The sequence below is a fragment of the Carettochelys insculpta genome, chromosome 1, assembly GCF_033958435.1.
Source record: "Carettochelys insculpta isolate YL-2023 chromosome 1, ASM3395843v1, whole genome shotgun sequence".
Taxonomy (NCBI): domain Eukaryota; kingdom Metazoa; phylum Chordata; order Testudines; family Carettochelyidae; genus Carettochelys; species Carettochelys insculpta.
The window spans coordinates 289,502,776-289,520,654 of record NC_134137.1 but is presented as its reverse complement, the minus strand read 5'-3'; the positions used below and the strand labels follow the sequence as shown (position 1 = coordinate 289,520,654).

Below are 17,879 nucleotides of genomic sequence, written 5' to 3'. Positions count from 1 at the left end.
GCTGCACTACATGCAGCTAATGACCATCTACATGCACGGATGTACCAAAGTTCACTCTGCAGTCCATCTTCTCAAAACACTTTTTCACAAGTGGCCCCAAGACCACACCCTTCCTTAGCCATCCAGCTACCATGCACCATAAAGCCTTTTGACCCAATTCATTTTCATTCTACAGTCTGGAAAAATCTTTTATTTGCTCTGTGTACATTGCCTATAGGGGCCTAGACACTGGATACAGAGCTCCCTCTCATTCTATACAGGTTGTCCACAAACTCCAGAGCACTCATATATCTTACATTGAGCTTTGTTCTTGAGCTATCTTCCACAGAATCAATATGTATGCAGGACCCGTTGGCAGCCTCCTTGGACTTAGGCAGACTGCAACTCCAGCTTCTGCCTGACATCATTCCCTTAGGTGGCTTCCCAAATTATGTGACAATCTTCTGAGTCACAATATGCTCTGTGCACCTTAGATTACTGCACACAGCAAGGTTAGCAAGAAAGAGGTATAAGCAATCAGCTGTGAATGACCCATAGACAAGTTTTGGTCATCTGTCTGGCATGTAAATTAAATCCCAAAGATACAAGCATTTTTTCTTAGCATGCTTAACACATTCCCAATCTGATCTGAAGACCACACTGCACCCAAAATACTTTGGAAAATGGGTGCAAGTTACAGGATCACACATCTGAAGAGCAGAATTAAAATACTCTCGCAAGACAAACAAAACACAACTGCTGATAGTCTTCAATCCACTTACAAAAGATGTGTATTGCATACATAAGGGAATATCTTGATTTTCTAGGGTTACGTAATTCTATTTGCAATCTGACCTTGATATTAAGAAAAATTAGTCTGGGGTTTATATACAAATTTGTTTACAGACTTGACAAAACAGTCAATAAGCAAAAGCTGTCTCAAAACCCGTCCCCATCCCCACTTTATTTGTTTTTGGCTTTATGTCATAAAATATTGAAACATCAAACATTTCTATAATCATTTCTAAAATAATTAGCCTCATGAATATGGGACCTGATTATATTCTGCTTTGCTCCTGTGTAGTCATTTACATCTGTGCAAAGTGGGTGGAAAATGCTACCAAACCAGAATGGTATCATTTTACACCCACTTTCCATGGTGTAATAGACTAGGAAAAGCATAAGGCAGTAGAGAATTAGACTCACAATGTCCACATTTCTATTTAAGAATGGTATTAAATTTTTAAGAATTAAAAGCTCTTGATGATACTTGGTAATAAGATAATAAAAGAAACTGTACCTTTGGAAGGAGCTGGATTGCCTGTAGAATCCTTTGCCTGTGTCCAGAGTTAAGTATGCCTATCTCCAACAGATCCTGATCCTCCATTACATTGCTTCCCTGAAAAAAGAGATATTCAGATCAGAAACAATCCTGAAGCATGCCCCAATGCTGTCTTTAAAAGAGTATAACTTTACTTAACATACACTTCAACATGAATCACAAATTACTGATAATTGCATTGATTTCCAGGTCTTCAAAATGTGAAAGGACCTTGAACTCATGGACAATTTCTAATTTGCTGGCAGTGCTGCCGATGGAGAAATTGCAGTTCCCACCAGAAACAAATTCCATAACTGAATCTTTCTCCTCTATCCCACTCTGTCATTTGTTTGAGGACAAGGGTGCAATCATAACATGTAACCATATGCATACAGAATAGTAACAGAGAGGAAGCTGTACGGTCTGAAGAAGTGAGTCTGTCCCACGAAAGCTCACCTAATAAACTATTTTGCTAGTCTTGAAAGTGCTACTTGACTGCTTTTTGTTTTCATATGCATACAGTGCATCTTCCATTCCTCTTTACTTCTCCCCATATACTATACTCTTCCTTACTCAAGGTAGAAAAAAAAATCACAAAATGCATCTGTCGATGGATGCAGTTAGAATCATTCTGTAATGTTTCATTAAAATTACATGTAACAAGGTGGCTTGCCCTTGGGCTGGAGAGGCTGGGGCAAAGCAAACTCTGATCACAGAAAGAGCTCCATTTGAGGGGAGTTTGACAATTTCGTACAAAGAGTAATAAGTGATTGCAGTAAGGGAGAACCTATGATGAGATTGCAGAAAATGTATGGAAGACCCTGACACAAGAGAAACTACTCAGTTAGAAAGGTTTCGGAATAGCCGAAGAGAAGAAGGATTCTGACCAAACCAGGGGAGTTTGAGCTATACCCAGTGGAAGGCAGGAGGGAATACCATTGTGTTTAATTTTAAACTTAAAGTTAATAAATCAGACTCCAACTAGGGCTATTTGTAACTGGACTGAAAGAAAAAAAGCTGTGAGGAGTTTATATGAGGGTACAAAAGGTAAACTGTGGTGACAGGTTGTGTGCAGGCCTCACTGGGGCCAGCACCAGGCACCATAAGGCAACTCATTTACAAGTTTGTAGATCACCACTCTTCCTCAGTTCCTAAAAGTGAAAAACTATATGCAATGGCATGCATAGTATACTGGGTCCATGGCCCAAAGGAACCCGCAATCTGACCTCCTGTATATTAATCTGACCTCCTGTATATACAGGACTGCCCCCAAATAATTCATAAAGCATATCTTTTAGAAAAATCTTCCAATCTTGACTTTACAATTGCAAATGGAGAATCCACAACCACTCTTGGGCTACCACAACCACTAGCCCAAAACTTCAAAATGGCCATGCAAATGCTTTTGGAAAGGACCCCACCAACTTCACAATCCCCTTATTCCTATCTGCTGTTAGGAATAAGGGGATTTTGAAGTTGCAGGAGTCCTTTCGAAAAGGAGCCCCGTCTGGACGAGCCGCGCGGTGGTGAGCCGCATCAATTTCGAAGTGCTGCGGCTGCCAGCATTCTAATGAGGTGCTGAATATGTATTTCAGCCATTTGCATGGCCATTTTGAAGTTTTGGGCTAGTGTAGACACAGCCTTGGCAAATTGTTCCAATTACCAATTACCCTCACTGTTAAAACTGTATACCTTATTTCCAATCTCAGGCTGTCTAGGTTCAGCTTCCAGTCATTGGATCATGTTATAGATTTGTATAAAAAACTGAAGAGTCCACTATCAAATATTTGTTACCCATGTTGGAACTTACAGAGTAATCAAATGACTCCTTAACCTTGTCTTTATTAAATGAACCAGATTGAGCTTCTTTAGTAGGTTACTATAACACATATTTTCTAATTCGTTTATCATTCTTATGTCACATCGCTGAACCCATTTCAATTTGTCAACATGCTCCTTGAATTGTGGACATCAGCACTACTACGCTCACATACATAATCATGTCTACATATGTGGTTCAGAAGAATATAAGTTGCAGAGCCACAGGGCTTTAGCAAGAATAAAAGAATGACCTTCCAACAGTTGGCACAAGCAACTGCAAGGGGAAAAACATTTACTCACCTGTATTGTAATTGTTATTCTTCAAGATGTGACTCATACATGTATTTTATTTGGTGCATGTGCTGGACAGCCTTTTGTAACTTTTGAGGAAGTACACATTCTCTGTTCCTCCCCATAATCCCTCTCAAGGCTATATAAAGGTGGAAATGCCCTGACTCCCCTCAGTTCTGTTGCACCAGAATGTGTGGCTAAGGAATCTGATGCAGAGGGGAGAGAGGTCAGGTTATGGAAAACACATGCAAACTACATCTTAAAGACAAGCAATTGCAATAGGGGTATGCAATTGAGTTGACTCTTTCAGGTCCAAATAGAATACATACAAAATCTTTTCATTCTTGTACTTGCTGAGATTTTGAAGACTGAGTATGGTTCTCAGACTCCCTTGGAGTTCAGGATAGGAAAGTATAGTGAGAAAAAAAGTATAGTGAGAAAAATACCCATTCCCCAATTTTAAAGGGGAGTGACCTGACTGCACAGCCAAGCTATGAAGAGGCAGCATCAGCTCCTGGAGTGAGAGGGAGCTGCAGATCAAAAAAACACAATATAAAGAAGGGTCTGAGAAGGGAAAGTCAGATAGGAAGGATCCCAGGACCTGGAAAGAACAAATCCCTAGAGTGGCCAGGAGGAGGTGCCAGCTTCAGTAATTGGACCCCAATGACACAGGCACAATGAATTGAAGGCAAACTGAACAACAGTGATGCTCAGCAGTAAATGAAACTCAGACTGGCCTCTGACCAACCCATCATCCAGGTATGGGAACACGATCCTTTCCCCTCCACCTGCACTTTGTGAAAATGTGAAGGGCTGCTGATAGGCCAAACAAGAAGTACAGTGAGTTGGCAATGGATTTCATTCACTATGAGCCTGAGAAATTTCTGGAGGTCTGTACTGGTTGCTGTATGGAAGTAAGTCTCCTATAAATTGATGGCAGCATAACAGTCATCCTGTTCAAGGACAGGAATAATGGAAGCTAGGGTAACCATGAAGAACATTATTTTCTTCAGGTGCAGTACTGGTCTCTCATCTCTAAAACTGGTTTGAGACCACCTTTTGCTTTGAGAATAAGGCAATATCAGCATAAAAGCCTTTTACACTGGAGGAACAGAAGACCTTCCCCTATGACTCCCACTAGAAGGAGAGATTGGTCCTACACCTCTGCTGCTTGAATGTCTAAAACTGAGCCCACCCTTTTAAGCACTTCTTGGTGAGCCTTATAATCCACTGGTGGTGGAAAATCCCATGAAGCAGAAAAAGATGTATCAGGATGCTTAGGCAATGGCAAGTCAGCATGTTGCTGTAGAGGAGCTGTCGCCAGTTGTTCAGTACTGGTTCTGGTACTGAATAAAATTTCAAATGGATGAGAGAAAGTCTACCAGGAAGAGACACCCCACAGTGTCCAGAAAGACACTGACATTGTGTTTGTGGGCCTCATAATATCACAGGCCATTGTTCTTTCCAATGTGCCCACTGCCTGGTATACTGTGTCATCCGGGGTCCAAAGGCTCTAATGAAAGGTAAGTTTACCTTCTGTATGGGACACAAAAGACCCTGCTTCAGAAACTGATAAAGATCACTCTAACAACAGTGGAGCAGAACCCATATGGACAGAAACTAGGTGAGCCAAACCCAGGAGGCATTAACAGTGGCTTGCCCATGGAACATACCTGGCTTTTAGGTAATGGAAGTGCATTGGTCTCATATGCTTTTGCAGAGCTGCTGTAGAAATTACAGTCATTAGTACCAACTGAAAGCTTTCCTGTGCCACCAAAGATGATGCATCAAAAAGTGAAACCATTCTCTGAGAGCAACATATACCTCCTCAATCTTCGGTACCAGAATTGGGTCTTGAGTCTGGCATACAGCAGGTTCAGCAATTGGCCTTGACTAACCCCCTCCATGTCCCACAACAGGGAAATTCTCAGGAGAAGACATTCCTCAGAATCCCTCCCAGAAACCTTGCTTCTAGTTGGCCTTTGTAGTGAATATCTTGCTGAATGAGGTACCATGTGCTTAGAGGATCTGTATCTTTCTTGGTACTAGATACAACAAATGTGGGGCAGAAGGCATCTTAGGAGGTGCATTCAGTGTCCACGTGTGCTCTGAAACAAATGGCTTTGATGGAGGGCAAGTGCTACCTCCATACGGAGGCATTTAAGTCTCACTGCTCTGTGCTCTTTAGAGCAAGGCTCAAACCTTCTATAAAGTGACCTTCTTGTCACTTACGCGGGACTCCCCTAAACATTTTAGGCAGCTGGAGTAGGAGTCACTGACCAGCAAATGGCTGGCACACCACTTTTGTGGGACTTGAGCCACTGAAAGGGTGGCATGGTTGCATTCCTAACCTTGGAACCAAGAAATAAATTGGGTCCCAAAAGGACCTAAAAGTTGAAACCTATCACTTACACTGACTATAGTCTGTATCTAACTACTAAACGACAAAAACACAACAGAGGACTGGAAATGCTCCAACAACCATTTCTGGCTGTAAGAAAGAATTGAGGGGTTGGCTTTATTCTCTTATATCAGCAGGAAATGGTGCACTCCAATGGTACCACTGAGAAAAAATTCTCTGATAACTGTGCACAAGGTGTGCATATACATGCCCTGGAATAGACATACATAATCTTTTGAGGGTAAACTTAACTATTGGTATTGTAATTTGCACCATGTGTAACAAAACCACTAAAGGCTTTGATGCTGTAGGTTTCTTCAGTCTGTTCCATAGTCCTTACAAATACTTTCAGCTTTGAATTGAGGTAGCAAAGATTCGTGAAGACTGCTTGTAGTAAGCCACATTCTGCTCTCATTCCAGTTCCACATTAATGTAACCTCATTTCTTTTAATGCATGTACTTGCGAATAGACCTGTGGTAATCTATGCTAGCTAAGGATCTGGCCCAGTATACTTTGAAGTTCTGCAAGTTAAATTCTACTTGTTTTAAAAATATTTCTGCAGTTAATTTAGGAGTTAAGATAAAACACTGCTAAACAAACCATTGAAAGTTTAAAAACATAAAACTCACCTTACAGCAAATTTTAAAACTGTGATTTTTCGTTCAGGCCTAATCTGCATCAAATTATCAAGATGGCAATTTCCTGTTTGATAATTATTCTTTTAAAAGTACATTTAAGGCATTGTGAGACTTGTAAAATGAAATATTCACAGTTTCTTGCAGTTAAAGTGGTTCTCAAATATTTTTCATATTATCTGTGTTTTCCTTCAATAAACACTTTATGTGTGAATCAGTGTTGAAAGGAAGTACTTATTTTAAAGGAAAGCTGCTAACACATCAATAAACCAAACACATTACTTACTCATGACTTACTGTAGCATTCCTATGAACACATTGACTATGCATTGTTAGTGATGGATGACTCTCATAAGGCTTGTATATTCATTTTAAATTAGTTCCTGGGCTGGAAATCCTAGGAGAACAGCCTTACTTGTGAGGTTGCTTCTTTGTCTAATCAGATGCAAAATACTGATTTTGGCAGGCCCATGATTAGACTCAAATTACACCCTAGTTATACCTGTGCAAGCATTTTGTCTTCAGTGGAGTTACCCAGATATAATAGATCAGAATTTGAAGACAAAGGGGAGGTCTTCCATTTGAATTCTGGGTAGCAATAGTGTATGGAGATTCCAACACCATAATGGACTATTGTGACCACCTCGTCTGGCCTCCTGTCGGCCCTTGAACTTTCTCTCCAAAATTTCTGAAGCAGGTCTTTTAGAAAAACATCCAATCCTGATTTGAATATTCTCAGTGATGGGGAATCTACCACAGCCCTTGGTAAAATGTTCCAATAGATAATTAGTTTCACTGTTAAAAATGTACACCTCTTTTCCAGTGTAAATTAGTTGACTTCAGCTATTAATGATGCACAGGCCAGGAAAGAATGTAGTTCATTCTCCTTGAGCTTTTTTGATTCTGCACACCTGTCAGAAGTAAGGTCTTACTTATTTCACTAAACCAAGCAGATAGAACTCTGAATACAAAGGAAGATCTGCTGAGTAAGACAGTATCATTTTTACACAGTACTGCAGTTGGACTCATGACAAAGAAAACTTGGCTGAGGCACGAAAAATTATATTAATACTCTTTCAAATTCTAAAATACTTTTTTACAAATAAGTAATAAACAAATGGAATGATAATGTAGTACAGTTTACATCTCCCTATCATATAGACATTTTCCCAGTCCCAACCATATAGTTAAGATATTAAGTCTCCTGGATGTCAAATTTACATTTCTTCAAGTTTTCAGTGAGTCCAACCTGCTTCAGTGACTGCAGTAGAGGTGTTATGCATGACGTGATTACCAGTCTTCACTGAAGGTCACCACGTCATTCAGCTAAGTTGTTAGAAACTGCTTGGTGTGAAGAAGCATATTGATAAGAGGCCGAAAAGTGACTGCTGTCCCTTTTAAATCAAACAGCATGGTTATAAAATGGAACAGCCCTAAAAGGGTGGAAAAAGCTGCCTTTTCCAGGAGTCAGATGGAAAGGGCATTTGCCAATATTCTTTGGTGAAATCCAATGTTGTAATACCGTTTGCTTTTCCTAGAATTTGTCAGCTTGGCAGCTGTGATGAGTGCCATATTGTGAGTCTATGTTCAAGCCTCTAAAATCCACACAGAACTTGGGTTGTACCTTCTGGTTTGGGCACCAGTAACAGTGGACTGCACCAAGGGATTTTGGATTCTTCAAGGACATTTACTACTAACATTGCAGAAACATCTCATTCTAGGGCTCCATGCAGTTGTTTGGGACTCAACAGGTTGTATGTGGGGGCTTGACATCCAGATTTGTCTAGATCTGATAGGCCAGGATGTGAGTTCGAACTATCTGAGATGAGAAGATATTGCCAAAGTACCCTCACAGATTCCTATCCTGCCAGCACAGACATGGAGGACAGTTTCATTCTAGGGATACATATATGAGGGCTGTAGGTGGCTGTATCTCCAGTCCCAAGTCATCAGGTAGATCACAAACATCTATAAATAGTCACTCCTATGCTTCCAAACTTTAAACAAATTTACATGGAAGATTTGTTTTATTTTCTTCTTATCCAGGCTGATGATGATGGTGATCACACATTACTGAGTGCTTCCATGGAGCTGTGGATCCTCAAGTGGCTGATAAGGACTATAATTGAACCACAAGTTCTATTACAGTGAGGACAGATGTTTTCAGGTACAGCAGGAGTCTGCTGACCATGACTGAAAGCCACCCTCTCCTTCCTCCTGCTTGTCAGCAGGCAAGTTGAAAATGAAGGGAACCATCATGTATTACTTCTCTCCATTTTGAGTGATCCTGGGCAAGTATCTCCCAAGTGTCAATGTCAATATTGCACTTCTTTAAGCTATCCTTCTCCAAGCAAAGGCTGCACTGGCACAGCTCAGACAGTGTTGGATTTCTGCATCAATATCTGCCTTGGATGATAGATGACTTCTAAGGCAGAGGAAATAGTTGACATTCTCCAGTATTTCTCCATTGATTTTAATAGATGGAGAGGGACGATGGAACACTTTAGTCTTCTTGATGTTGAGTATGAGACTAAGACGTGTAAGCATCAACAAACATGTTGAAGATAGTTTGAAGATTTTTCTCAGGGTGGGCAAAAAGTGTCATCAGCATACTGTAGTTCCATAATCAATGTGGTGGAAATCTCACTCTTAGCTGCCAGCCTGCTTTGTGTCCATTCTATAAATGGCTTAAATGCCAGCTGGGAGCTTCACAGCTATTAGGTAAAGAATTACGACAATAAAAACTGCAAACATGGTTGGGCTCATGATGCAGTCCTTGTTGAATCCTGTTTCCACTTTGAAATATTCACTCTTGGAGCCAGTACTAGTCAGAAGAGTTGCTTTCATGTTGTTGCGAAACAACTTGAGGATGTTGATATATTTGTCAGGGCATCCAAACATTGAAAATACAATCCAGAGATCATGGCAATTCACTGGATCAAAGGCTTCGGTTCATCAAGAAAAGCCATATACATTGCTTGGTTTTGCTCCCAACACTTTTCTTGCAGCTGTCATGTTATGAAGATCATATTTGCAGTTCTGTGACATGGTCAGAAACCACTGTGTGACTCCAGAAAAATTTCTTCTGACAAGGGCAGATTTCAAGGATCCATGCCACAACTGTGCCTGCAGTGTCAAGGAGAGAGATCCATGATCGTTTCCAAAGTCTGCTTCATACCCTTTCTTGAAGAGGGTAACAGTCAGTGCATGCACACAAATCTCATAAAATTGAAAAGGACTGTGAGAGATCATCAAGTTCAGTCTTCTGCCCTCTTGGCAGGATCAACCACCATCCCTGAGAGGTTTTTTTTTAAATCTATTTACCCCTGACTGCTAAAAGGTAAGGATTGAACTTACAACCCTAAGCGTAGGAGGCCAATGCTCAAACCACAGAACTATCTACCCTTCCCACCTCCCCCTTGAGGGGGTATATGCCTATCTCCCACATTCCAAATCATAGAACTGGAAGGGACCGCAAGAGATCATCAAGTCCAGTCCCCAGCACTCACAGCAGGACCTATCACCATCCCTGATAGTTTTTTTTTTAATTTTCAGTCTACCCTACACCAGACCCTTGCAGCCCACTTGCCTCAAAGACTGAACTCACAACTTTGGGTATACAAGGACAGTGCTCTAAGGACATACCTTATTTCACTGGATATCTCCTCCTTTATCCAGATTTTAAGGATGAGCAGGTAAAGCTGCCACATTAGTTCTGATCTACCATCTTTAAAAAGTTCAGTGGGGATCTCCTTTGGGCCTGTTGACTTTTTTTCTTCAGCTGCTTAATGGCATTGTGCATTTGGGCTAGAGATTGCATGGTTCACCTCCCCTATTCACTTTGGCCATGGCTACACTGGCCCCTGATTTTCGAAAGGGGTATGCTGATGAGCCACTTTGGCAGACATTAAAGAGGCGCCCCCCCCCCCAGATTTCAAAAGCCTCTGCTTCCCAAAACCAAATGGGAAGAAGGGGCTTTCAAATTCCGGGGGTCAATTCGAAAGGCCCCTGTCTACACAAGCAGTGTGCATTTCAAAAGTGGCACTTTTGAAATGCACATGGCCACCTTTATGCTAATGAGTCATTGCATATTCATGTCAGTGCCTCATTAGCATCTGCCAAAGTGGCTCATTAGCCTACTCCTTTCCAAAGGCAGGGGCTACTGTAGCCATGGCCTTTATATCCTTGTAAAGTCCCTTCTATGACAGGTTGGCTCACACAAATCCCCCTGGGATTGTCACCCAGTGTGCTGCTCAAGCCACTAAGCCCACCTTTCTGCCCTCTGGGCCTCTCCACCACCCTGTCCTCGTGGGCCAGATACTCTATTCTCCCCCACCCAAGGCACACAGTTCGGTAACCCCAACCCAGCAGAGCAACACACACTGAATCAGCTCAGTTCTGTGAAAGCTCAGGTATATGGCCTTTGTCAGCACCCAGGAATGCAACCCCCAATAGAAATCAAACCCCCAAACAAATATGTCTAATTCTGTATAAAAACATTATATACAGAAGTGTTATATATTTGCCCTCTTTATCAATGAAAGAGAGAGATGTACAGTGGTTGCTCCCTGCCCCCCACCCAGGTAACAATTATTTACACTGGGCTTGATAATAAACAAAAGTATTTTTATGAAGTATAAAAAGTAGGATTTAAGTGATTGCATTAAAAACTGATAGATTGAATTAAGACAGTAATCCAAAATAAAGAAAACGCGCAAGCTAACTAATACACTAAGAAACTTGTTACCTGTACGTTCTTCCCCTAAACAGTTATTCTAATCACCTTTTGACAAGCTAAACAGCTGCTTAGCTTGGGCCAAATCCTTCCCCCTGTTCAGTCTCAGCTTCTTAGGTGGTAAGAGGAGAGGTGGGTGTTCTACTAGTCTCTGGCCACACCCCATTATTTGGTTCCCCACTTTACATCTCCTTTGCCCACGGTGGGAATTCTTTGTGTTCAGTTCAAGCTTTTCTCACCTTGAATGGAACAGTATCAGATCCAAAATGGATTTCAATATCAGGTGGCCTGGCCACATGTCTTTGTAGGACCAACCACAGTCTGGACTTTTAGGAAAATCAAAACCATTCATAGGTGTTGACTTGATCACCAAGTCATTGGGTTTGTCTACACTAGCTTCCTACTTCGAAGGGAGGATTGTAAGTAGGGTGCTGGGAGTTTATTAATGAAGTGCTGTGCTGCATATGCAGCACTTCATTAAGCAAATTACCCTCCCCTCCGTGGCAACTTCGAAGTTTTAAACTTAGAAATGCCAGCTTGCATCTAGCCACGGCTCACCCGCCAGTACTTCGAAGTGCCCTGGGTACTTCAAAGTCCCTTTACACCACATGGGCAAAATTTTGAGGAGTAAAGAGTAAAGGGGAACTTCGTAGTACCAGCGGGTGAGCTGCAGCTAGATGCGAGCTGGCACTTCGAAGTTTAAAACTTCAGACTTGCCACGAGGCGGAATTTGCTTAATGAAGTGCTGCATATGCAGTGCAGCACTTCATTAATAAACTCCCAACACCCTACTTACCGTTCTCCCTAGAAAGTAGGGAGGTAGTGTAGACACAGACATTAAGTTCCTGAAGTATCACTGATGGCTTTTACTAGAATAGATGGACTAATAAAACAGATTTCCACTTAATATTTCTATCATCACATACAAAAAAAGATACATGCAGAAAAATAGTATATACAGATTCAGTGGACTACAGCGTTGAAAATGCCCTGTTACATCACCAGTTCTGCATAAAGTATCTTTGAGCTATGCATATTCATAGTCATATGTCAATTTTCATAAAGCAAGGAGGGCTGTGACATCTCTCCACTGAGATCACTGTTAGAGGTTGGAAAGTGTCCAGTAAAAAGGCAGTATGTTTAAAAATTCTGTTTGGCATTGGGTAAACAACGACACAGTGTCACCAAACCCTGTGATATAATTCACAGGAGTTTATCCAAAATTCTTGGTCCTGTTCCCCAGATGCCCGAAGACATTTTTGATTGTAGCACTGCTCCAAGACTATCACAAGCAATACTTTTTAAGTGTTGATGTCTTGGCATTTAGCCACCAATGCTATGAGGAATTGTCCCTCAGTTTCCCCTTCCACACAGCTATGTAGGTGTTCTATGTCTTTGCTGCTATATACCCAGCACTAAACCTCTTTACAAGTATTAGCTTAGAAGCTGCATGCTTATGTGACATTTTCATCCTGTTCTTAGCATGTACAAAAGCTTTCTCCAAAAGTTATACATGTTGCACATTTTCAAGGTTTTTACCATTAATATGAGTTCCTTTGATTTGATCCATAGGTGCTGTAGAAAAAGACATACATTTACCAGCAAACCTGCAACACGGTGGTGTTTCCAAGTATAGTTTCCATCCCATGCCCTCTGTTCAAACCATTTGCGATAATTAGTGTTTATCACCCCTTTCAATCATTCCGTATTCCAAAATGTGTATTCAGCTACATATTTACCTTCTTGCTTCAGTAAAGTGTTCCATTTCAAGTAATCCCTTAAGGCTTTGGGAAGGAAATGAAATGCCACTCCTTCCCAGAAGATTCCTTTTAGTTCTCTCTTCTTGTGTTGAGCTGTTCTCCACCTCTCCCCTTCCTCTTGCTCAGGTGGTCTATTGGCATGTTTGCAGCTATCCCACCATTGGATGTGAATTTTACCCTCCCGTCTCAAACAGATAGTGTTAGCTTTGATGGGTACTGCCAGCCTCATGTATGGCATGACTGTATTTTCAACTAGTGGAGTTCCCATCATCTTCACAGATTATGTTCCCAAAAGGTCAAATGCAGAGTCATCCTGCTCTGGGAGCACAGACCCATGATTCCCCTCACTTGACACCTGGATGACAGATGGGCAGCTTGGGACTGAAGATGTAGACCCAACATTCTTTCTCCATTCTCCCCTGCTAAGGATGGAGGGACACTCACTCTTGTTTTCCCTTCTCCAAGTCATCTGCTATCTGTTCAGCTCTAGGCACACAGCTCCCAGCCACGACAGACCCTTCCCTAGCAAGCCCTGTTTCCTTTTCTCCCTTTGAATGTGGCTGAACTTTAATCATCAGGCACCTGGATACCACAGCTCCTGCAGTGGTTTCTTGGACCCCTGCCTAATCTTGAAGGTTTCCTCCAAAACACATGTCCTTGTGCATCCCAGACCTGGACTTGTCCCCTGCTGCTTTGCTGTCCCTCCTACCCCTCATGGACACTTCAGAGCTTGGACAGTCCCCTGGCGCTAGGCAATAACTCAGGGCTGGGGATGGCTTCCTCTGTCTCCCTCCACCTCCACACGAAGTGTCCAGCACTTCTGGTGAGGAATCGGAGACTATCTCCTCTATAGCCCCTTTGGCATTTCCTGTCCCCACTTTGGATTTCAGCACAAGGTTCCTTCCTGCTACTAACAATTCCTGCTACAGACTCTGCCACCTCAGAAAAGTAATTTCCCAAAATAAATGGTACAAAATTCTGTCAACAGCAGCAACAGTTAACCCAGCTTTTTTTTGCCCAGCATGAATCTGTACCCTAGCAAAGTTGCAGGGATATTATGGCCACCAACCAATTCTAGTTCAGCCATATCCCCAAGAAGGTTATCTCCTTCATTAAATAGGTCTTTACACTACAGAAATTTCTGCCTCAGTATCCCTCCATTCAGGGATGACTTGGCCTTTCACCTTGACAGACCTCAGACCTTGTGTTGAGCTAACTAGTTTGAAAAATCTTGTATGATAAGTAATCACCTTCTGGGAAGTACCATTTTCATGAGTTACCTGCTACTTATTCCACACTCCCTGCAATGGGCATTTGTTCCTCAGGTGCCCCGTGAAATTGCAGTGATAGTAACTTTTGGGTTCCTCGGCCTGTAAAGGAGACTTGGGATGACTAACAGGGAAGTGAATTTGAGGAGGAGAAGGCCCAGCCTACCATTAACCCTCCTTCTTCCCATCAGTAAAGCAGGGACCTTATCTCCCCACCGCCCAGACTTAGATCCATCTGCTTGTGCTTTTACCATACCAGGTTCTTGTGATTGCTGTTACTGGTCAGCATAGCCAGCAATAACTTACGTTGCCTCCACTATTTTGTCCTGCAAACACTGCTTAACACCATCATTAACCAAGCTCAGGACTTCCTCCTGAAAAAACAAATCATGCATGCCTTCAAACCTTGTAATTCCTGGATGAGGGGATGGATTGCACCCTCAGCAAATTTGCCATGGACACTAAATTAGGGGGAGGGGTTGATAAACTGGAGGGTAGGGATAGGGTCCAGGGAGACCTAGGCAAATTAGAGGATTGGGCCAAAAGAAATATGATGAGGGTCAAAAAGGACAAGTGCAGAGTCCTGCCCTTAGGACAGAGGAATCCCAGGCACTGTTACAGGCTGGGAACCAACTGTCTAAGCAGCAGTTCTGAAGAAAAGGACCTGGAGATTACAGTGGATGAGAAGCTGGATATGAGCTACCAGTGTGCCCTTGGAACTGGGGTGCATCAGCAGGAGCATTCCCAGCAATTCTAGGGAAGTGATTATTCTCATGTATTCAGCACTCCTGAGGCGACATCTGGAGTACTGCATCCAGTTCTGGGGATCCCATTACAGAAAGGATATGGATGCACTGGAGAGAGTCCAGTGGAACATGACAAAAAATGATTAGGCGGCTGACGCACATGACTTATGAGGAGAGGCTGAGGTAATTGGGCTTGTTTAGTTTAGAGAAGAGAAAAGTGAGGGGGGATTTGATAGCAGCCTTCCACTATCCTGAAGGGGAGTTCCAGAGAGGCGGGAGAAAGGCTGTTCTCAGTGATGACAGATGACAGAACAAGGAGCAGTGGTCTGAAGTAGTGATGAGTGAACTCTAGGTTGGACATTAGAAAAAAATATTTCACTAGGAAAGTGGTGAAGCTCTGGAATGGGTTACCTAGGGAGGTGGAAGAATCTCCTTTCCTTAAAATCTTTAAATCCCAGCTTCACAAAACTCTAGCTGGGACGATTTAGTTGGGATTTGTCCTGCTTTTAACAGGGACTGGACTCTAGGACCTCATGAGGTCTCTTCCAACCCTACGATTATATGATTAATATAGACATCACATATTTAAAAATAAATAAATAAATAAATCCTCCATATGCTCTTTAGAGGGCAGAGTTTTGAGTAACTAAACTGTATATTTCTATATCTCAGTATGTTTGAACTTATTTTAAATGTATCTTAACTTGGACTTTTCTGATTTTGTAATTTTTTGGTTTGGGAACAATTACAAATTTGCCACTCTTGTTCCCTTAACTTACGAATACTGATGAATATGCTTTATCTTAATTTCAACTTATTGTAGATTTCTGTCTTGGAATTTCCTATTACTAAAACAAGAAACCTGAAGAACTTGGTAACAGGCAATATTTCTAATGGCTAAAAGAAATGCAGTACGAGGGTTCATGTTTATTTAAATTTAATTTTTCAGGTCATTTTCACCCTTATACAGTACTGTGAAAAGCATCCATTGTGCACTGAGTAATTATGTTTACAGGTGCTTTTCATCAGTAGAATGATCCCAAGCAGATGACGTTTACTAATATATTTATCCCTTCAATTGCAGTTAGTTTATTGTTTTATAGGGCTATGTTAGTGAGATCAGCATCACAGGAAAGGCAGAATGAGAGGCGCCCAGTAGCTTCTGAGACCCAATCTATCTATGCTGTAAGGGTTCCCCCTCAGAGCTGCTTCACTGGAGTTGAGGCAACAATATCACCAGGAACCTTTCAAGTACAGATGCCAAAACTAGCATCACCAAAAACCTTGAAACAGTAGTGACAGCTGGACCAAGTACTCAGCCAATGAGAACTGTTGACACTTCATCTTCATTACAGCCAACAGAACTGTTCCATGCAAATTATCTATAAAAAGCTGAATTACTTTTGATTCAGCAACCCACTTACCTGAGCTGTAGATCTCACCCTATATATAACATAAAATCACAACAATCAGCTAGTTATTCATAGTTTAATTTAATTACTGCCTAAATTTTTGAAACGTAGATCATGCACAAGATTTCAATTAATTTTAATGAGTCTGTATTCTTACCTAATTAAGATAATTGGAGACAAAGGAAAAGACAGTTGAACTAGATCCTAAGTTTCTTAAAGGACCTAGTTTTAAATAATTTTAACAAACTAATACAATGTAAATTCTCAGCAAAATATTTTCACACATAAAAAGATGCTGAATACCTGCTTTAAATGGAAAATGGAATTCAACTTTAAAGATGAGACTGGTGTGTCTGTAATAAATTTAAACCTCTTCTCACCTCCAGAAACGTCCTACAGTATTGCTCACAAGGACATCTTAAGATAACTGCATTTTATTGCAGTCTTGTGCTTCCTTCCCTTGCTATAGTCATCCTCAGTTGTTGTGTCAGATCTAAAATGGGACCCTGATAACTATCTGTGATCCATGCAGATGCAGCAGTCTATTTGAAAAGATCATAACATAGAATCAGGGACTTAAACTGTAAACTCTCTAGGTGATGGCCCATATCCTGTTAAAATTGGCTAGTTCAAATTTAAGTTCCATAGTATAATGCTAAAAATAATAAACATCAGTAAGTTATTTAGTAACTGAAGTGATTTTTTATGTTTAGGTATTTTAAAAACAATCTGATTAATTAATTCTGAAAATAAGAAATATTAGAAACAAAACTTTGCTTTTGCTATATATTTGATTTGGCATGTTTAACTATGTTTCCTGGATATTCTGCTATGTCTATGATAATCTGCAACATTGACAAAGAAAGAATCTTGCTGAAAACACAAAAGAGTTGTCATCAAGCAACAGAGAAATGCCATCTCCTATTTCCATGAAAGTCACATAGGAAAAAATATTCAGTTAAGCTTAGCAGAATTTTGGCCAAGCCCCATTTTAAAAGGGACTTAGGCTCCTAAATCAGTTTGCTATTGCAATGCTGAGCACAAGCCACAACTATAAGAGCAACGAGGGGTCCTGTGGCACCTTGTAGACTAACAGAAATGTACGTCTATAAATGTTAGTCTATAAGGTGCCACAGGACCCCTCGTTGCTTTTGCAGATCCAGACTAGCATGGCTACCTCTCTGATACAAGCCACAACTATGTACATTTAAAAATCTGGGCCTTTGCTCCTAAAGGCAAAGACAACACATAGCATGACTGAATGAGCTGTCATCTAATATTGCACACTCCTGAGACTTCTATTATACAATCTGGTGTGATTTACTTTCACAGTGAGTGCAGATATTTTACCTTCCAAATTTCTGAAACCCAAAGTGAAAAAGGAGATGATTTCTATTTCCTCCATACCCTTTCTAAAAATATAAGAATGTTTGATTAAGGGTTGACAATTTTCTTTTCTTTCTTTACTTGGTATTGTAATTCATTTCACACAGGAAGTAGGCTGTGCTT

At 41.1% G+C, this 17,879-nt stretch overlaps 1 protein-coding gene across 9 annotated transcripts in view; it reads right to left on the bottom strand.

The window, feature by feature from the left end:
• ANKS1B (ankyrin repeat and sterile alpha motif domain containing 1B) overlaps positions 1-17,879 on the bottom strand; it is a 908,578-nt gene that overhangs the window by 294,035 nt on the left and 596,664 nt on the right. For all 9 annotated transcript variants that reach the window (XM_075011319.1, XM_075011325.1, XM_075011335.1 and 6 more), the window contains one exon: positions 1,280-1,378. In XM_075011319.1, the coding sequence (XP_074867420.1) occupies positions 1,280-1,378 (99 nt within the window). The remainder of the gene's footprint in view (positions 1-1,279; positions 1,379-17,879) is intronic.